At 34.8% G+C, this 23,340-nt stretch overlaps 1 protein-coding gene across 3 annotated transcripts in view; it reads right to left on the bottom strand.

Annotated features, from left to right (window-relative positions):
* Positions 1-8,966: 8,966 nt before the first annotated feature.
* Positions 8,967-23,340, bottom strand: part of LOC145283960 (cytosol aminopeptidase-like) — a 117,922-nt gene continuing 103,548 nt past the window's right edge. For all 3 annotated transcript variants that reach the window (XM_080133060.1, XM_080133058.1, XM_080133059.1), the window contains exons 12-14: positions 20,327-20,473; positions 13,612-13,705; positions 8,967-9,252 (exon numbers count right to left, since the gene is read on the bottom strand). In XM_080133060.1, coding sequence (XP_079989186.1) covers positions 9,194-9,252; positions 13,612-13,705; positions 20,327-20,473 — 300 coding nt within the window. In that variant the 3' untranslated portion in view covers positions 8,967-9,193. The remainder of the gene's footprint in view (positions 9,253-13,611; positions 13,706-20,326; positions 20,474-23,340) is intronic.

Raw genomic sequence — 23,340 nt, forward strand, 5'->3', positions numbered from 1 at the left:
CCTTGCTGCATGCATTGTAAATGGAAGTCAATGGGTTTGAAACCCGTCAGCCTTAACTCTTCAACCTATACACTTAGAACACAAACCAGTTTTTTTTTTTTTTTTTTTTTTTTTTTTTTTTTTTTAGTGATCACCACTTATCAAAGCCCGGAAGCCACTCAGGGATAAGGGTTATTGCAAGTACATTACATTAGTATGGAGATTTGATGAAGTATTTACTTAAGGGGGCGGTTCATAGGAATTTGTTAACATTGGACTTGAAGACATCCAAGTTGTAGTCCGGTGGGAAGCAGGCAGATGGAACAGAGTTCCACAGGCATGCAGTTCTAAGAAAGAAGCTTTGTTCATAGAATCCGCGTTTTGATTTAGTTCAACTCCATACCGCATTAACCGTGTTGTTAACACACAATAGATTACCATATAATTATGCTCGGAAACAAATGTCTTCCTCCCCCCCCTCCACCTCCGAGAAAAGGTTCTTGCATGTGAGAAAGTAGGAACAATCATGTGTTGAAATTCAAATATGAGTGACAGCTTTTAGAGAGAAGGAAAATGTTAATTTTGGAAATATGGATTGGGATTAATATTAAGTATCATTATAAAACATATTAGAAGTTCATATTTTATTATCTTAAAGTCCATCGTTGTCAGCGTCCATAATTCAGATTATTTAAACTACTATTCATTCTGGTGTTTATTTTCACAACGTTTTGTCTGATGTAACCCCCAATATTTTTCAAGTTCATCTTTTTAAACTTGGGAACCTACACAGAATTTCAAACTGAACCATTTATTTAATTAACATGTAGAAATTGTTCTTGTGTTATCAGCCATGACTGAGTAGAAGTGTTAATTTTTATGCTATTCTTAGTTATTATTACCTGCAGTAAATATTGAACCTTCCACCTTTGTCATTTAGATTGTGATTGTTAATTAACAGTTGTAATTAAGCGAGTAATTTAGAAACGATAGACAACAGATGGTGAGGATACAGAATGGAGATGTTGGGTTTGTGAATCCATACTTTTGCAAGGACAGATGTGATCACCTTGTCACTCCCTCATCCTGTGGAATTTTACCTTGTCTGTAACTCTATTTCTAGTGAAACTTATTTGATCTTTGACAAGTATAATTTAATTTTGAGGAAAAAACAAAACAAAAAAAACTGGTTGATACAATATATTATTTAATTGGAATTCATTATTGAGATGAGTATTATTTATTAATTTTATTTTTTATTGCGAACCGTTATCCTCATTTTTTTCTTAGTTGTTTCACAACGTTTCGGCCAACTATTCCTCTGACCTTCGTCAGGTGGTAACCGTGACGGATAGGAACTCTGAATCTCCTGACTGCATTCACTGGCTTTCTACTGGTTGATATAACTTGGCCACTCAAGGTTAGTGCTAGAATTCGGAGAAAGATTTTTAAGCACTTAATACTCTGATCTATTGGTAGATTAAAAAAAATTTTCTTTTTTTTTTTTTTTTTTCCTCTCTTTCTTTCTTTTTCTTACTATTCAGCATGGAAAACATCCTCATTCTTTCTTCGGTAAAGAACTACTGTGCACCAAAATTACGAGTTCCTTTTCTCACACCATTGCAATGATCATATATTATATTATATTATAGACCAATTCATACCATCCAAAAAAATTCCAACAAAAACCCAACAGCCAGCCTTGATTCTCCCCAGAATGTGCTGCTGCCATCACACACAGAAATCACTTTTTCCATAGCTACCAACGTAATAGATGCACTGAGATCAAAGCTGCTTTCAGGACTGCCAGCAACCACTGTAAAAGAGTAATAAAAAATGCAAGAGAATTATATGCTCAGTCCGTTAAATCCAAAGTAGCAGAGCGGCTTGGTTCCCACCAGTTTTGGCAAATAGCAAACAGGATCCTGAACAGAAGTATGCGTTCTATCCCAACCATCATCAATGGACCTGAGGTCATCTCATCAGTATCAGACAAGGCCAAACTATTTGCCAAGAACTTTGCAGCTAATTCTACCCTATGTGATGAAGGCTATCAACCCCCCGTATTTCCTCCTATAACAGACAACACGCTATGCAAAATACAAATATCTGTGCGTGAGGTCACCAAGCTAATCAAGAACCTTGATTCCTGTAAGGCAACTGGCCCTGACAGCATTCCAATTATAGTGTTAAAAAAAGCTTCAACCAGAACTTTCCCCCATACTTACAAAACTGTTTAATCGTTGCCTTAAGAAGTACTTCCTAACACCTTGGAAAACCTCATCAGTATGCCCTTTATTTAAGAATTCAGGTGATAAGTCATCTCCCTCTCAGTACAGACCAATAAGTCTACTGTGTGTCATGAGTAAGTTGCTGGAATCCATATTAAATAAAGAAGTAGTCAACCACTTCAGCAGAAATAACCTTAGTGGCATGCAATATGGTTTCCGTTCTGCCAGATCTACAGCAGATGTGTTAACGGTTATATCTCATAGGATTAGTGAATCTCTTGACAAAGGCTTCCTTTCTGGGGCAATTGCTCTTGACATATCAAAGGCCTTCGATAAGGTATTGCATAAGGGCCTACTTCACAAGATTTCCAGCTACGGTATGACTGGAAATGTTTTCTCAATCATTAAATCATTTCTCTCTGATAGGCTCATAAGAGTAGTGGTTGATGGGCAGAAATCAGAAACCCACAGTATTAATGCTGGTATCCCTCAGGGGTCCATCCTGGGCCCAACTCTCTTTTTGATCTACATCAATGATCTCCCAAAACACATACTTTCATACATTCATTGACATCTATGCTGATGACATGACCATCTATGGCAACACATCTAAGGCTGTAAATGACAAAGTTTTCTCCAATTCTCTCTCCTCTGATCTTGAGCGCATGGTACAGTGGGGTAAGAGGTGGCTGGTTACTTTTAATGCATCTAAAACCAAACTCCTATCTTTACACCATCAACGCTCTGATCCCCATCTGGCATCAATTGAAATGGATGGCTCTCGTCTTGGGGAGGCTCTATGTTTTGATAAGCTTCTGAGCTTGACCTGAAATGAAACACGTACATCAAGTCTGTTGCCAAGGTGGCTGCAAAAATGGTAGGATCCTTCTACTGCTCCAGAAGATATCTCACTGCTGATGCAATTCTCTATCTATATAAATGCCAAGTACGTCCAAGGATGGAGTACTGCTGCCACATCTGGGCAGGAGCTGCTGAAAACAGCCTATCCTGCCTTGACAAAGTACAAAATAGACTTTGTGGCCTAGTGGGGGATGCCCTTTTCTCTTCCCTGCAACCTCTCTCCCACAGAAGAGACGTTGCAAGCCTGTCTTTGTTTTATCGTTATTTCCATGGCAAGTGCTCAACCAGCTCCAATCTCTGGTCCCCCCTCGCCAATCCTTCGCGAAATACACCCGTCTAGCTGAAAACATTATCAATAATTTTCCCCACTCTTTATCTGTACCTAAACCTAAACATAGATTCCATGATCAAAGCTTCTTTCTCAGAACTGCACGCCTGTGGAATTGTCTTCCGTTTTCCTGCTTTCCAGCTTTCTATAATATGGTTGTCTTCAAGTCCAACGTGAACAAATTTCTGATGAGCCGTTCCACTTAAGTTAACAAATTTACCGAACTTCCATTACTATCGATTACTATATTGTCCTTTTGACTACTCTACACTTTTTAACCCTTATCCTTGAGTGGCCTATCGGCCTTGATAAGTGGTGACGTTTATGTAAAAAAAAAAAATTAAAAAAAAAAAAAAGGTTCACTATGTGCGTTATGTCAGAGAACTACCTTCTCATGCCATTGAATATGTTGCTGCTATTTTAATTGCAATGAAATAAATACACAGAAATCAAAGTCTCCTTTAAAACTGACCCAAACCACTGTAACAGAGTTATATAAAATACTAAAAAGTCCTATGTACAATCCGTTAATTCTAGAGTACCTTATCAGAGGCTTGACTCTTATGAAATTTGGAGAATAACAAACAGGATCCTAAACAGATGAAATTAACCATCATCAATGACTTAAAGATGATCTATTAACATCTAATAGCGTGTGTGGCTTACTGCGTGGCTCTCGCAAGCAAGTGAATTTTTTTTTTTTTTTACTGTGTGGTTTGCATAAGTGAATAATATATTTAGTACTTTTTTTTTCTTCTTCTTCTTGGAGGTGCGTATAATGTTTTTAACTCCTCGCGTTTATTTCTGGCTTAAGCCATCTCCACTCGTAGTTTTAATGAGTTAATGAGGTCAAGTTTGACCGCGGCATAGTATTCATTTACTGCTGAACGCTTTTTTTTTCTCACCCCCAAGATGTTATAGGAAAAATACTAACCCACATGCGGCGAGTGACAAATATTGAATATTTATCTCACACCACGATTTGGGGGGTTAAAAAAAAGTAAGTATTAGGATCGAACCCGAACCCTTGAGGCAAAGTTGTAAATTAAAGTGTGTGAGAAAAAAAAAAAAAACGTGCGACGTTAACCATTTCCCCACCGCGACATGCTAACGGAAACACGTTTGAATTTATTTAATTACTTGGATTTGGCAGGTGCTCGTTTTAATGAGAATGAGGTCAAATTTGACTGCGGAATAGTATTTTCCCAAGATGTTATAGGAAAAATACTAACCCACATGCGGCGAGCGACAAATATTGAATATTTATCTTCCCGAAATCGAGCAAATTAAATAGACAGGCGAGCTTCGTTGTTAACTGTGAGATATTACGATTTCTATGTGATATAAAAAGTTTTAAAAAGTTGTTAAGCGAGCGACCGCTTCTCTGAAAGAAGCCTTTTGTAGACACACAGAAAAAGAGAACACACATACATTTTTTTTTTTTTTTTTTTTTTTTACACAGTGATCACCACTTATCAAGGCCCGGAAGCCACTCAGGGATAAGGGTTATTGCAAGTTAGAAATGACTTGTAGGAGTACGATGTTCATTTATTACATTTTTTTCTTATCAGTTATTTTTTGAAAATCGTCTCTTCTCGGCGTTTTTGTAGCGACTCGAAATCTTAAATTACAATGTGGTATTTGTCGTTATTCTTTCAGGGTACAAGTTCCACTTTCCGACATGCAATATAACGCGACTTGTAATCCTTGTACTTTTAACTTAATATTTCCGGGAAAACTTTTGCGTATCCTTAGTCAATGAGTACGACTGTTTTCGTTTGTAGAACATATTATCGTCAAAGGCTGAATTCTTTTGAATGTTTGCCGCTGCCACCACGTGCGTGGCTTTAAGGTGCTTTTTCTGGGAAAAGCAGATGACAACAATAATCCACATGAGAAAACGATCCCGTCAGAGACAAAGCGCTGATTAGTTAGCAGACTTCAATAAAACACTGCTCGTAGGTAGTGTTGACGGCCTTATATAAGTATGTAGTTCGTATGTAACCGGAGAGCATCTCAACAGAATACATATTCCTACGCCGAATGGTCACTAAGCAGTGACGCACGTTAAAAAACAACTCTGTGTCTAACTCAGTCCCATGGGGAGGTATTGTAAATAAAAACAGAGACTTTTCTCGTATGGACACTTTTACTTATAGTACACACATGAAACTCTAGTCCCCTTCGAAGTAATCTCCTCCGGCTGCAATGCACTTGTACCATTCCAACAATTTCTGGAAGGCCTCATGAAAGTTCTCGTGTGAGCATGTCAGTTACCTTCATCACAGCTTCTTTCATCTCAGTTGTCTCATAATGACAGCCTCTAAGGTTTTCCTTGAGCTTAGGGAATAACCAAAAGTCGCAGGGAGCAAGATCTGGATTATAGTGAGGGTGAGGAACTGTCTTGATGCCCATGACAATTCTTTCTAATTTCTGAGTACCCTTGACACAAACTTTGTGCAAATCTCCCACATCTTCAGTTCCTTACGATAAATTGTGTGTACAGTTCCCACACTGACATCAAGCTGGACACTTATTGTCTCAGTAGACACAACGGTCCTTATGAAATTCTTTATTTGGCCAATCAATTCTGGTGTTTTGACTACCTTACTCCTCCCACACCTCTCATGTCTCCTCACAGACTCCCAGCCTTCCTTGAATCTCTTATACCACTCAAAAACTGATGTTCGATTCATGCAAGATGGTCCAAAAGCAGTCTGAAGCATGCTATACGTTTCTGTGGCATTTTTTCCAAGTTCAACACAGAATTTTATTGCATATCGTTCTTCTAAAGTGTCTTCATGTCCAGATTGCATTTTTGAAATTCACCTGTTGTGACAATCAGGCTTTAGTAGAGTGTATTCCAATTCCTGCTGTAGCTGTTTATTTAAACCTGAAATCATAAAAATTGGTCAGTCATCTCATAAGATGTATAGCAATAACATACTGAATTTTCAAGAGTCTATGACAATTTCAAATGCCTGTACAAAAAGACTGGAAACTTATTGAAGGCACCTCGTATTAAAATATCCTCAAAGGAGGAGGTAATGCCTGATCATGATGAACAAATGAACATATTTTACACTCCCCAAACAGTAGGCAGAATGGTATCAGAATAGATGCATTATCCTTTCCGAAAAAGAGGAAGTAATACCTGGGACTGCTATTCCCATAAAAGAAGATAATGCCTGGGAGTATAATATAGAGTGGCATAATAAAATTATCGCCCAAGAAAAGAGGACATGATTTTACTTCTGTTTGATAAAAATTGGTTTTCTTTTTTTTGTTGCGGATCATCTACTAGTTGGTCTATTGTGTATAAAATCCCAAGAATGATAGGAGCGGTAGAATAAAAGTAGCTAATGAAGTGACACAATGTTCAAGATTGAAGCAAGATTGAAGATGCACCGCTGTACAACTCATGCTCTTTACCAATCTAAGTTATGACACCGGGACCATTGCCAGCACCCTCAAAATGCACTGCTGGATTGCCATGAATAACAGGGACGTGCCCAGGGTGATGAAAACAAAGTTTCCAGCTATGATTATGGTCTTTGGTGTGGTTTCAAGTGAGGGCCACATTATGCCACCTCACATCTTCAAAGTCAGGTTGAAAGTCAACAACAACGTGCTGGAGGATGTGGTGCAATCAGGTGGCTGCTGGCAGACCCTGGGTGTGGCAGCAGGACTCGGCTCAGACCCACAAGTCCAAAGAGACTGGCTTCAAATCCAATGTCAACAAATATTTGTTAGTCGTAATCTTAATAAATCTAATCCACCATTTTCACCCAATGTTTCCTCCCATAATATTGTCCTCCATTCAATCTATATATCTATAAAAGTGAACGTGTCTATGTCTGTGTACATTTCCCTACACAATAACTCTGTCAATCTTAAGTCTACAGACTCGAAATTTGATATACAGGGTACTGAAATTTGGGAAAATCTTTGTGATCGGTTTTCAGGCAGAAATTTGGCTGCTAAGGGGTCAAAGTTCAATGATTTGACCTTCGAGAATTCTACCAAACTCCTCCGCCAATTTTGGGTCTAAACACTTGAAATTTTAGATATAGTTTCCTTAGTCATGGATATAACTTAATAACTTGATTTGAGCCCCAAACAATAAATGTTAAGGGGTCAAATTTGAAAAAAATTGACCGTTTTTTTTTGTTTTTTTTGCTCAACATACACCTCCTAACATCCGAGCAACGCCGGGCTGAAATGTTAGTCAATAATATTATTAAACCCTTATCTTCAAGTTATTCTTCTACAATCATTAATCTCAATTTTTATCTTCTAGTCATTGTTCTACATTCAATCTATAATTTTATTAAACTATTATCTTCATGTTATTGTTTTATAATCAATAATCTTCATGTTATTGTTTTATAATCAATAATCTTCATGATGTGGCATAGACATTGGAAGTTTTTGATCGCCAATATCTATTTGCGCAGATGGATACCATCCCTCAAACAAACACTCCTTTCGAGACGTCTCCGATGCTTTGGTCACATTCTGTGCCAGCAACTAGATGACTTCATCACTGCTACCATCAACCCAGCCCCGCTCCAGGGTTGGAAGAAACGATGCGCTGGTCAGCTGAAAACCTTGCTCAGCACAGTGAAGCAAGATGCCGATCTGATCCTGTGTTCTTGCCACTACGGAGTGGACCGCTGGAATTGCAAATGGCTAGACCTGACATCGACTGCAGCTTCAAACTGAAATACCTAGGCGGCATCTATACGAGATGCAGAGAATTCAGTTGGATGAGCCGGCTCAACTGATCCACGGTAAATGCTAACACAATAACAACAAACCTTAATGATCCTTATCTGCAAGTCGTTGTTCTACAATAAATAATCATATTAAAGCATTATCTTCAAGTTATTGTTCTAGAATCAATAATCATTATCTTCAAGTTATTGTTCTAGAATCAATAATCATTATCTTCAAGTTATTGTTCTAGAATCAATAATCATTATCTTCAAGTTATTGTTTCACATTCAATCAATAATTTTATTAATCTTTGATTGGAATTGAGAGTGAGAAAGAGCGGATCAAGTCAGACGGTGATGGCTCCCAGTAAAGGGAATCAGAATGCATTAGTCTAGGATTAGTAGTAGCAGCATTCGAATGGGGGAAACATCGGTAATAAAAGTTGCTGAAAAGACAACCAGAGATTTGTTGATTCATTGGGATGAATCTTCTTTACAGCTGTTCTCGAAGATCCGTCAAACAAGATCAGGGACAGACCAGGTATGTTTCTTTGATTGGTCCGATATTACAACCCAAAAGAACTGTTATTTGTCCATTTTTGTTACATGTTCGTTGTTAAAATGTATCTGTTGTCGTAATTTTTGCACCATTAGATGATGCATAAGTTTAGACACACGTATATAATATATACACCCCTCCATGTTATACAGAAACAATATTACATATTTGTTCTGGCGCCGTCATAATATAGATCTAATACAACATAAACATGTTCTCAGAGATTATCGTTTAATCCTTCCAAATAATCCTTAAAAGCAATTGAAATAATAATAAAAATTCAAAAAAAATAAAATTTAAACATTTTATTTTCAATCATTTACAGAATTTTGTTTATCAAAAAGTAACATTTTTTTATTTTGTTGAAATTGAAAAATTTTATTTTGTTGAAATTGAAAAATTTTATTTTGTTGAAATTGAAAAATTTTATTTTGTTGAAATTGAAAAATCTAGTTCTATTGATGATGAACAGTATTTTTTTCTTGTCAAGTTGAATTTCCATTTAACCTTTTCTTTTTTAGTTTTCTTTTGCGCTAAAAAGCTTCAAAAATTCAATCACTGTTCTGGTCGGCCGTCCTGAAGGAAATAAAAAAGAAAGCAGATTACAGCGGTGCTTCTCTGTTTGCAATAGCGAAATTCGAAATATTTAATTTCAAGTAAAACCAATACTTAATCATAATTTTGCAATACTGACCATATCAAAAAATTATGAAAAAATGGTAAGGTAGACATTAATTATTAATGAAAATAGTTTTTGAAGACAATTAGCGAAAATTGAGTTTTGATAAAAAATAAACTGGAGAAGTTGAATCGTAACAAAGGGAAATGAAAAGTTTCTGAAAACTTTAAAAATCTAAGCAAAACTCAACTTTCGCAAACAAAAACGAGCAAACTCGCATATTTACTGATTGAAACAAGTTCTAGTTTTGAAATTCCTTAGAAATAAATGGTGTTAGTTAATTTGAACGCCTCGTCGAATTATCTTTTGTTACACAATCTGAAAAGCCTGCTAATATTATGATCATTGCTACTAGACTACGTTATTTTTTGGGGGGAATATCATCATATTTATTACATAGTTTAATTATATTTATTTTATTTATTAATTTTTTCGGCTATGTCATCGTATTTATTACATAGTTTAATTATATTTATTTTATTTATTAATTTTTTCGGCTATGTCATCGTATTTATTACATAGTTTAATTATATTTATGTTATTTATTAATTTTTACGGCTATGTCATTGTATTTATTACATAGTTTAATGATATTTATTTTATTAATTATATGTTAACATTAATTTTTTTTAAGTATGTTAACATTCATTCATTTTATTTTTCATTTAAAACTCATTTTACTTTTAATAAAAATAATTTCAGTAAATAAACATATTTAAAAGAAATAAATGTAAATAAACATTTATTTAAAAAAATCAGCTTACAAATATTCTTATTTCTCATATTTAAAAAAAAAAATTTACTTTATTATTTCTGTACAAATCAGCTCATATATATTCCTACATTTTTGGTGGACTCTTCAAATTAAGTAACACCATTTATTTCCAAGGACTTTCAAAACCAGATTTAACAAAAACACTTGTAATATTTTGAGGGTCACATTTAATTTTCAAGATTTTTTTTTTAAGTTACAAACTAAAGTATACAAGATTTTCTTACAAAATGATTAGTCACTACTTGCCTACCCTTGAAGGCAGAGTAAGACACAAGGTCAGTTTTTAATGTGGTTGGTTGGTTGGTTGTTTTGTTTTACGGCATATCAACCCTTTTCAGGTTATGTAATGCCGAATCTGGTGATTTTGAAGAACGATTTTTTAATATAGTATATTTGTTTTTTAAGTCGTATTCTATTTAACCCATAGTTGGGACCCAAACAGGTACTACCACTCCGGGTCAGAGTGGACCTGGGAGCAATGGCAATTAAAGGATGGCTCCACACTCCCTAAGGCCTGCAAGCTGGGGCCTCACCATCGGATATAGTTTTAGGTTATATCCAGGACCCTTTTAATGTGGAGAAAATCCAATTCTCTAAATTGAAGCACTCTGGATTGGGACAAAAATAAAAATTGATTCAGTCTACAAGGATTTCTCTTTTGCTAACCGAAGACAGAAAATAATGAAACATAGTAGCAAAATCATTGTCCTAAAATTTATTGTTGATATACAAGAAGTGTAAAAAAGTTCGGCTGTAAAACAGTGACTGATAAAAATCTTCAGGTTATAATTTTTTCCTTAATTTAATAGTCTTAGTTTTTTCCTAATTTATTAATCTTAATATATTCTTAATCTAATAATGCTTTTATTAAAAATATTCCATTGGATAGTTCAATTAAATATATATTTATTCTTGAAGAATTTAATAGAAAGAACTCTCAATAATTGCACACAATAAACCCCCTTCAATGCTTTACATATTCATTTTTTGCAAAAGGAAATATGTCATTACACAATTATTTTCTTTTATTGTTCAGGAATATAATGTGTCAAATGGGAGAGTAAAAGTACACATTAATTAGAGAGCAAATACTCCTCAATCTTTCTGTAATTAAAATATATTGATCAGGAATAAATTCAAAATAAAAAAAAAACTTGTTGACCAATGATTGCAGAAACATATTTTTAATATATTTTTTGTTATAAAAGATAGAGTCCTCATCTCTACTTGATATACAAGAAGAAGGAAGATGAAGAACAAAGAAGAAAAAAGACATAAGAGAATAAAAGGAAGAATGGAGAAAGAAAAACAAATACAAAGGATAAAGAAGCATACGAACAAAGAAGAACGAAAAAGAACAAAGATGAAGAATAATATTAGGTTCGTGCAAAAATAATGTTTTTTGACGTTCAACTTCAAAAGATCATAACTTTTGTCATAATAAACTTTATTAATCAAAATAGCAACCATTAGAATCGACACATTTTTGCCAACGAGAAACAAGTTTATTTATCCCATTAGCATAGAAATCCGGAGTTCTTGAAGCGATGAAACCATTGAAGGCTGACTTGGCATCATCTCGGCTTTTGAAGCATTTTTCACGCAGGAATGTGTCGAGATGTTTGAAAAAGTGATAATTGGTGGGCGAGCTCTTTGGTAAACATGGAGGATGAGGCAGAGTCTCGTAACCCAATTCATTCAGCTTCTGGAGGGTCAGTTGAGCAACATGCAGACGAGCATTGTCATGGAGAATTGGTCCCTTCATATTGACCAATCTTGGGCACATGCATTTCATCAATTTGTCGGCAGTATTCTCCGCCGTAATTGTTTCGCCCGAATTCAAGAAACTGTGATGGATGAGACCAGTCGCAGACCACCAAACAGTCACCATAACCTTTTTTTGGTGCAATTTCGGCTTTGGGAAGTGTTGTGGAACTTCTCCAGCATCCAACCACTGTGCCAAACATTGGCGGTTGTTGTAGAAGATCCACTTCTCATGACACATCACAATCCTCTTGAGAAAAACCATGCATTTATGAAAAAACGTGTATACTACTTACTAGCTACGCCGAGACTGTACATAGCTAATCAGTATATAATTGTATTTACATCAACAGTAAATGATACGTAACGCTCTGCTCTAATTTCTCATATAAGTAGAACAATGAACAATGGCACAGTTATTAGTTTTTTCTAGATAAGGTCATTTTTGTTGCACAGGAAGAGCATAGAAGACACCTTAAAAAGACGATTTTTTTAATTATTGTTCAATTCATCGGCACCCACTTATCCAACTTCTTTCTTCCCTATTTGCTTTAAATGGTAAATGACTGTTGAATGGTCGACCTCGAGTTCAACAACAATTTCTTGTGTGGTTTTGTGAGGATCGGCTTCAATTAAGGCTTTCAAATGTTCATTATCAACTACAGTCGGCCGGCCACAACCATCTTCATCTTTGAAGCTCTCGTCACCATCAAGAAATTTCTTGAACCACCATTATGCCACACGTTTGTTAGTGGTCCTGGACCAAACACATCATTGATATCATGAGCTGTCTTGGCAGCTTTTTGGCCCAGTTTGATCTGGAACAAGAAAATCGTGCGGATTTGAATTTTGTCCATGCTGTCGAAAAGCCTGCAAACAAAATAAATCATATATACAACTACCATGTGAGAAAACGATGTTTTTTCACCAACCTAATAAGAACAACAAAGAAGAAAATAGAACAAAGATGAAAAAAGAATCCATAGGAGTTAAAAAAATTATTCAAGTACAAAATAAATATACCAGAATGCATTTTGGTTTGTTTGTAAACAAATCAGTTGTTTTTAATCTTTTAGTTAAAAGTGGAGTGAATTACTGCACAATCTTTTGTAATTTGAAAGAAATTTAAAAATATTAAAACTGTCATTTTTGGCTTTAAAATTCTTAGCACGTATTCAACGTTTGTTGTTCTTGGCCTTCGGGCCGGGATCAAAGTGTAGTATCTGTTCTGCAGATGCTGCACTTAAGATAATTTGTACCAGTCAATGGAGGGGAAACCCTCTATACTGGGACAATTATTATTTTTTGTAATCAGAGTGCCCCCTTTTGCCCCTACTTTTAGGGGAGCTGGTTTCGTGCCCACATTAAAAACGGCCTTGTGCCTAATTTGCTTTCGTGGGGAGGCAAATAAGTACATTAAATGTTTGAAAGTTTTGGAAAATATTAATATTGAATAATTTTCTAAATAGGAAATTAAAAACAACATTGCCTTAACATTAGCTGTATAACTGTTTGGTTCAATGAATAATGACAATAATACTATAATCTTTACATATAATTTTCAAAATCCTATTTTAAAGAAAAAGTAAATAATTGGGTAAGGAAAGTTTAAAATAAAATAAAAACAAAACGGAAATAAAATGATTCCCAAGCAACGTCAGGTAGGTATAACAAGTTTCAAATGAAACACCAGGTTCAATAAAACATTTTAATTTACCTGCCATTCCCGTTCCAAGGTACGGAACTTCATCTTTGTTCATCATCACACCTGCAATATCGATGTGAATCCATTGGTTTTCTCCAACAAATTCCTGCAACAAAATTAAAAACAAAAAATGCATAAATAGACGCAAAGTGGATTTATACGATTTACATATAAAAAGAAATTTTCTTAAAATTTTTTTTTTTTTTTTACAAAGGAGTCACCACTTATTCAGGCCTGGAGGCCACTCAAGGATAAGGGTTAATGAATGTACAGTAGTCAATGGGATAATAATGCAATCTTAGTAGTAGAAATTTGGTAAATTGGATTACTTAAGGCAACGGTTCATCAAGAACTAGTTTATGTTGGACTTGAAGACGATCAAATTTTAGTCAGCTTATACAATTTACAAATAAAACAATTTTATGCAATTTACAAAAAACACAAGCCGCGTGCGTGTGGTCCTCCTCTGGTACTGCATGTGAGATGACAAAACAAAAAATAGTGAAGAAATGATGTGTGGAGGGCCAATGTTGCCTTCACATTTTTGCCAAGTTTCAGAAAAATCTAATCGGCAAGACAAAAGTTATGGGCTTAAAAGTGTCATTTTTTGCAATTTGGGGGCATTTGTGGCCCCTTTTGAGCTCCTGGAAACGCCGAATCCAGTGAAAATTGACAAACTGTGCAGTTTCACATCTTACGACATGTATATTTGAATTCAGCACCATGGAAAACCATTATATAGACATAAATATCAAGTTTTTGAGTAATATGAAAAAAAGAGTTCCAGAAAGGCATGTTTTTTTAGCCCTAAAAGTCCCAAAAGGATGTGAACTAGGATTTTGCCAGGGTCACCCACACTGAATTTATATTAAGAACAATAGCCTCCACATTTTGGCCAAGTTTCAGGAAAATCTAATGGATGGATCAAATGCTATGGGGCAAAAGGTGTCATTTTTTTACCATTTCGGGGCATTTTTTACCTCTTTTGAGCTCCTAAGGATGCTGAATCCCATTGTAAATGGATAACAGTGCAGTTTCAGACCTTAACACATGTATATGTGAGTTGACCACCATGAAAAATCACTATATAGATTTTTTTTTTTTTTTTTTATAAGGTGGTCACCACTTATTAAGGCCCAGAAGCCACTCAGGGATAAGGGTTATTGTAAGTACAGTACGTTAGTGTGGATATTTAAAGTGTCTACTTAAGGGGGCAGTTCATCAGGAATTTGTTTACGTTGGACTTGAAGACATCCAAGTTATAGTCAGGAGGGAAGCAGGCAGACGGAACAGAGTTCCACAGGCATGCAGTTCTAAGAAAGAAGCTTTGTTCATGGAATCTATGTTTTGATTTAGGCATAGATAAAGAGTGGGGAAAGTTTTTGACAGTGGATTCAGCTAGATGGGTGTTTTTTGTAAAAGATTGACAAGGGGAGACCAGAGATTGTAGTTCAGACGAGCACCTGCCATGGAAATAACGATAAAACAAGGATAGGCTCGCAACGTCTCTTCTGTGGGAGAGAGGTTGCAGGGAAGAGAAAAGAGCATCCCCACTAAGCCAAGTCTATTTTGTACTCAGTCAAGGCAGGATAGGCTGTTTTTAGCAGCTCCTGCCCAGATGTGGCAGCAGTATTCCATCCTTGGATGTACTTGGCTTTTATATAGATAGAGAATTGCATCACTAGTGAGATATCTTCTGGAGCGGTAGAAGGATACCACCATCTTTCCAGCAACCTTGGCAACAGACTTGATGTACGTGTTCCATTTCAGATCAGGAGTGAAGGTCAAGCCCAGCTCTATAGTCAGACATATCAAGTTTTTGTTGAGAAATATGAAAAAAAAACACAAAAAGGGGCGTTTTTAACACTGAAACAATCTGGGGATGGGAACCAGAATTTTACCAGGGTCACCCATACAGGATTTATATTAAGAACAATGAGCTCCTCATTTTGGCCAAATTTCAGAAAAATCTAATGGATGGATCAAAAGTTATGGGGCAAAACATGTAATTTTTGGCCATTTGGGGGCATTCTTTACCTCTTTTGAGCCTCGCTGGGATGCAACGGGAATTTTTGCAAAAACATTTTTTTACTGTGCACATCTATTTAATGAAATACAATTTGTGGTAAAATTTCAGGAAAAACTAATGGACGGTTATCTGGCAATCGTCCTGAATAACGGACACCACTGAAAACATAGGTTCCTCTCCAATAAATCAGGGGACCAATAATTTTATACAATTTACAAAAAAACATTCAATGAATTAACAAGTATAAGAAATTACAAAAGTAAAAAAATTTAAAATGTTTTTTTTGTCACTTTTAAGGAATGTAATTTTGCTGTTTGCAACTTTTACACATTTGGATTTTGTTTTGAAAGCATAAAATTTTCTTACATAATGATATATACGATTGGAGCACAGGAAGAAGCTGATGTGATTGCACGTTCAGGAAACTTCTGCCATTACTAACCAATACAGCATTACCAGTGTTGACCAAGGTAAAAGTTTATCAGTATATTAATATGCAGTGTGATGACATATCAAAGTGTAACCTGGCCAATGAGGATTGAGGACATGCGTTGCATGAACAAAAATGATACAATGGATGTGTAATGTGAATCTTAAAAATAGATTTAGATTTGATGACTGTAGATGAAGATTTGGATAGAATGGACAGATGTGTGCAAAACAGGAGATTTTGTTGGTATGGTCACATGAAAGAATGGATAAGAGTTCTTGGGTTAGTTGGATTTGGCCAAAACTAAATTAATTTCAAAATTAATTTTTTAATGCCGTCTAATATATGGCAGCATGTAAAACAGACGTTAAACCAAATATGATGCAGAGATGTCCGAGATGGGTATATTTGCTGATGATACAATGCTCTATAGCATGTACGAGGGAAAACCTGATGTACACAAATCTAAGACAATGACAGAATCATTAGAAAACGACTTCCAGACTGTAATGGAATGGGGTCATAAATGGATGGTGACATTTAATGCTAGTAAGACTAAGCTGCTTTCCTTTCACAATTACAAGATGTCTTTCCAACCACCGATATCCATGACAAATAACACCTTACCTGAGAATTCTTCGTTCAAACTCCTCAGTCTAACATTCACAGGCAATATGAACTTGTACAAACAAATTGAGGACATTGCGAAGGCTGTTGCAAAGAAGGTGGGTTCCCTTTATCATGCTAGAAGAATACACGCAACTGAGAGTATCTTGTACCTCTACAAGGCCAGTGGTGCAGAGAAATGATATAATGGATATATAATGCACGTCTTAGACTTAGATTTGATGACCTTGGAGAAAAAAATATATCTAGACGTATAAAAAAGTGATAAAAATGGAGCTGAAGGGAAAAGGGCTCGTACACATATATTGACCTCTGATGCAACAAAGAAAGAATTTGTCGATTTGGCAAGAGGTTTGATGAACAAACAGAGAGAGAGACACGATCGTTATTGTTGTAAACCCGTGCTGGGGGGGTGTAAAGTGTATAAAATATAATATGTATTTATCAAAAAGAACACAGGAGCCACTAAAGTGGTATGAAAGGGAATTACTTGTATCGTTGCGGAAGGATAATGAGTTTATGCTCAAGAAAACAGTGAAGGTGGATGAGAACTCAGATGTGGAGGAAGTATATCTGGACAGTGAGACTTTTGAGGTCGTTGAGAAGTTTTGTTAGTCGCATGATGTCAGTGGAGCAGAAAAATAATATGAGAGTATGATGGATATGTAATACGAGTCTTAGATCTGCGAACCTTAGAGGAAGAATAAATATCATCAACACTATCAGGAGAATCACCAGAAAAGATCTACAGGCAGTATCTGGAAACGTTGTTAAACGTATCCAGAAATGAATAGATGTCAACGGGGAGCAATTCCAGCATCTTATATAATGCTACAGTTAATTTAAACAATGCTACAGGTAATTAAACCAATGCTACAGTTAATTAAACCAATGCTACAGTTAATTAAACCAATGCTACAGGTAATTTAAACAATGCTACAGTTAATTTAAACAATGCTACAGGTAATTTAACCTATGCTACAGGTAATTAAACCAATGCTACAGTTAATTTAAACAATGCTACAGTTAATAAAACCAATGCTACAGGTAATTTAAACAATGCTACCGGTAATTAAACCAATGCTACAGTTAATTAAACCAATGCTACAGGTAATTTAAACAATGTTACAGGTAATTAAACCAATGTTACAGTTAATTAAACCAAAGCTACAGGTAATTAAACCAAAGCTACAGGTAATAAAACCAATGCTACAGTTAATTAAACCACTGCTACAGTTAATCAAACCAATGCTACAGTTAATTAAACCAATGCTACAGTTAATTAAACCAATGCTACAGGTAAGTTAACCAATGTTACAGGTAATTTAACCAATGTTACAGGTAAATTAACCAATGTTACAGGTAACTTAACCAATGTTACAGTTAATTAAACCAAAGCTGCAGTTAATTAAACCAAAGCTCCAGTTAATTAAACCAATGCTACAGTTAATAAAACAAATGCTACAGTTAATAAAACAAATGCTACAGGTAATTTAAACAATGCTACAGGTAATTTAACCAATGCTACAGGTAATTAAACCAAAGCTACAGTTAATTAAACCAATGCTACAGTTAATTAAACCAATGCTACAGTTAATTAAACAAATGCTACAGTTAATTAAACAAATGCTACAGGTAATTTAAACAATGCTATAGGTAATTAACTAATTCTACAGGTAATTAAACCAAAGCTACAGTTAATTAAACCAATGCTACAGTTAATTAAACCAATGCTACAGTTAATTAAACAAATGCTACAGTTAATTAAACAAATGCTACAGGTAATTTAACCAATGCTAAAGGTAATTTAACCAATGCTACAGTTAATTAAACCAATGCTACAGGTAATCTAAACCAATGCTACAGTTAATTAAACCAATGCTACAGTTATTAAACAAATGCTACAGGTAATTTAATCAATGCTGCAGTTAATTAAACCAATGCTACAGGTAATTAAACCAATGCTACAGTTAATTAAACAAATGCTACAGTTAATTAAACAAATGCTACAGTTAATTAAACCAATGCTACAGTTAAACCAATGCTACAGGTAATTAAACCAAAGCTACAGTTAATTAAACCAATGCTACAGTTAATTAAACCAATGCTACAGTTAATTAAACCAATGCTACAGGTAATTTAACCAATGCTACAAGTAATTTAACCAATGCTACAGTTAATTAAACCAATGCTACAGGTAATTTAAACAATGCTACAGTTAATTTAAACAATGCTACAGTTATTTTAAACAATGCTACAGTTAATTAAACCGATGCTACAGGTAATTTAAACAATGTTACAGGTAATTAAACAAATGCTACAGTTAATTAAACCAATGCTACAGATAATTAAACCAATGCTACAGATAATTAAACCAATGCTACAGGTAATTAAACCGATATTACAGATAATTAAACCAATGCTACAGTTGATTTAACCAATGCTACAGTTGATTAAACCAATGCTACAGGTAATTAAACCAATGCTACAGTTGATTAAACTGATATTACAGTTAATTAAACCAATGCTACAGTTAATTAAACCAATGCTACAGTTAATTAAACCAATGTTACAGATAATTTGAACAATAAAAGAATGTTTCTCCTCTCTACTACATTTTTTTCTGGGTTTTTAAATGGGCTATTCTGTAGAAGGTATAGGACTTGTGACTGACAGAGGGGTATCTCCTCCAACTATCCTTGTGACATTATTGATCAAAACAAAATAAAAACTGTTGGTCACAAAAAAAAAATAAATAAATAAAACTATTTTGTGATCAGAACACAAAATAATATTACATATTAAGATTTCTTTTTATATGGCTTTCATTTGTACACCAGTTAATCAAATATAGGAAGTGATAAAAATGAACCTGAAGGAAAGAGGGCTAAATAAACTTGGCCAGAGATGGGTTGGTTTTGAAATTAATTTCTAGAAAGCTGTCCAAGGTATGCTAGCATGGATGTTAAACTGAATGTGATGATGTAAATAACAGAAAATGTTCTATGATCATCAAACGAGGCAGACAACACTTGAAAACCGTTATGCAAGATGAAGGTGTTGAGGACGTGTTAGAGAATGGATCGAGAGAGAGGGGGAAGTGGTAAATTATATTTTAGACACGTTGACCGGAAGTCAGGATCAGCTGATCGGATTGCGTACGAGTCACGTGATCAGATTAGCTGAATCGTAGAGATTTGGTTTGGACATAGAGGGCGACGGACGGCTTCACAGACATCTCCTCCCCTTCAGGGGGGGGGGGGGCGCTGACGTGTGTAGAAATGAGACCAAGAGAAACCATGCAAGCCAGAAATTCACTTTCCATCCTTCTGCAAGACATCTGGAAAGTGAAATAAAAAAATATAAAACCAATTCATCGTTTGGAGTGAAATGAATCTTCGTCCAACAGGTACCAGTCTCTCTCCAAGATGAGATGACTGCAGATAGACCAACATCCAAGACGCACGCAAGAAGGTATGTCTAAAATACATGTACCATACACACACCCACACCCACACACAACGGCATATGAACATATCATTTAATAGACTGGACCACTAGACGATCACACAATGTTACTTCTGATTAGACGAGCACACACGATCCCCTTTATGTTACAACAGCACGACAGATGGACTTACTTTAAGGAATGCTGCAGCAGTGCAAGATCCACCAGCACGACTGTTGCCAATGTTGTTCAGGGCAGCCAATTGACAGGAAGTCATGTTTTCTGTGTAGTGTTGAAATAATGGCATTCTCCATAAACGGTCACCAGTTTGACCTCCTGCCTATAAATAAAAAAAAAACAAAAAAAAAAGAAGACAAGGTCATGAAAACTTTTCTTTTTTTTTTGTTGTTTCAGCAACATTCTGGAAGTCGCCCTAAAGTGTTTTGTTTTTTTCCCTATACCGAAAATGTAAAAAACAAAAAAGAATTACATAAAGCAGCTTTAAACAGTAACAACACATTTTTAAGAAATACAGACGTTACTATTTATTGCTGCAGACTTTCATTAATTTCTCCAAATTTCTATTAAATTTTCACTCTTTAAAAATTGCAATATGTTCAATATTTTAATTTAAAAGTCAGTTTTTTAAAGTCATCCAACATACGCCAGCAAGTAAAATGATCAGAATACAAAATGATATGCATACTACCTTACATATCAAGATTTTTTTTTTATGTGGCTTTTGTTTTTTTTTTTATACGGCTTTTGTTTGCATATCATATAAGATATACTTCTATTAAAAAATTACCCTTTCATTCTTTGTAAAAACTTGAGTTTTTCTATGCATTGTGTAAAATGTTGAATTTATTTAATATTTTTTCGCTAATTTTCATTTTGTCTTTTCCTCACAGCTTTTACATGAAGAAGATACAAATTATATGGAAACACCATTGGAACTGAATTTTTTTTTTCAGTCATTATTTATATTGTATTGTCAGATATTCAGCCTCACTTTTTGGACACACATATAGCCTTTCTCTGCTTATCCTGGTATTGTTTCCAGTCATTCAACTCAAACAATTCTCTTTGTCACTCAACTCAAACAATTCTGGTTCAAGAGGTATAACCTTTGCTTCACTATAGACTTCTCATACAACCATTCTTACCAGGATTCGTACAGATTTTCAATGTCCATTTTCAAAGACTTTTTCAAGGCTTTTCAAAGTTTTTAAAGGCTAATCTCAAGACGAAATTGAAGTTTTCAAAATTTAATTTTGGGGTTTGTTTTACAATCCACAGCGATTCGAAAAAAAAAAAAACATGGACAAAAATCAAATATACAGCAAATAAATGTTACTTTGCTATCTATCTGCATTATATTTGGTGTTTTAAGTAATTTTAAGTGTTTTTTATTTTACCTCAAACTTTATGGCTTTCCAACCAAGATGGCTGGCCTTGTTTTTGATTATTATAATTTGATCCCCCATCGGAAAGTCCCATCCGGGTAAGGAAAGTTTTGTTTTTAGTAAGGGGGGTGGGGAGGAGGTAATTTTTCTTTATAGCGGCCGCCACTACCACCCCCACAAAAATTATCACTGAGAGCAAAAAAAAAAAAAAAAGAGGGAAATAAGAACCCCCCCCCCCAAATGAGAAATAACTCTTGTATCCACAATATGATACAATACTAAGATATATTTCAGTTTTATTTTCCATATTTAAAAAATATTTTAACCTTATTATTTTTTATTAATAGTTAAAAAAATAATAATTTAATAGTATTTATTTCATTTTATTTTTAATATTTCAACACAAATTTTTACTGGACATAAGGCCTTTTCAAGACATTTTCCATATTTCAAAGAGTTTTTTCAAGGTAATAATAAAAATAAAACCTTTTCAAGACAAAAGTAAAAATTCAAGCACTTTTCAAGTCTGTACGAACTCTGCTAACAGAGTGTATCCATTGTCTCCTGAGATTGAAAAGAAGACCAATACGTAAAATTCAAAATGATATATTAAAACACAGTTCAACAAATGCCGACACGTAAAATGAATATTAAATCAAATTTGCTGATTTGAAGTGTTTTGCTTTGTTTATTATTATTATTTTATTATTATTATTATTATAAAAAAGTTTTTTTTAATCAGTATGTTGAATGAAATTGTTACATTTATGCAGCCAATCATGGATTTTCTCAGATTTTAATATTAAGGTATTAATATTTTGTATAACTTTATGCCTTGTTTTATCTTAAATTATTAAGGAAGCCGTACATCTCAAAAAATTTGTAAACTTTATACCATCAACAGCAACTGGATTACAGCCAGGAAGCCGTACATCTCAAAAAATTTGTAAACTTTATACCATCAACAGCAACTGGATTACAGCCAGGAAGCCGTACATCTCAAAAAATTTGTAAACTTTATACCATCAACAGCAACTGGATTACAGCCAGGAAGCCGTACATCTCAAAAAATTTGTAAACTTTATACCATCAACAGCAACTGGATTACAGCCAGGAAGCCGTACATCTCAAAAAATTTGTAAACTTTATACCATCAACAGCAACTGGATTACAGCCAGGAAGCCGTACATCTCAAAAAATTTGTAAACTTTATACCATCAACAGCAACTGGATTACAGCCAGGAAGCCGTACATCTCAAAAAATTTGTAAACTTTATACCATCAACAGCAACTGGATTACAGCCAGGAAGCCGTACATCTCAAAAAATTTGTAAACTTTATACCATCAACAGCAACTGGATTACAGCCAGGAAGCCGTACATCTCAAAAAATTTGTAAACTTTATACCATCAACAGCAACTGGATTACAGCCAGGAAGCCGTACATCTCAAAAAATTTGTAAACTTTATACCATCAACAGCAACTGGATTACAGCCAGGAAGCCGTACATCTCAAAAAATTTGTAAACTTTATACCATCAACAGCAACTGGATTACAGCCAGGAAGCCGTACATCTCAAAAAATTTGTAAACTTTATACCATCAACAGCAACTGGATTACAGCCAGGAAGCCGTACATCTCAAAAAATTTGTAAACTTTATACCATCAACAGCAACTGGATTACAGCCAGGAAGCCGTACATCTCAAAAAATTTGTAAACTTTATACCATCAACAGCAACTGGATTACAGCCAGGAAGCCGTACATCTCAAAAAATTTGTAAACTTTATACCATCAACAGC

This window comes from Euprymna scolopes, chromosome 8 (genome assembly GCF_053919585.1).
Source record: "Euprymna scolopes isolate OS-2025 chromosome 8, ASM5391958v1, whole genome shotgun sequence".
NCBI classification, from domain to species: Eukaryota; Metazoa; Mollusca; class Cephalopoda; order Sepiida; family Sepiolidae; genus Euprymna; species Euprymna scolopes.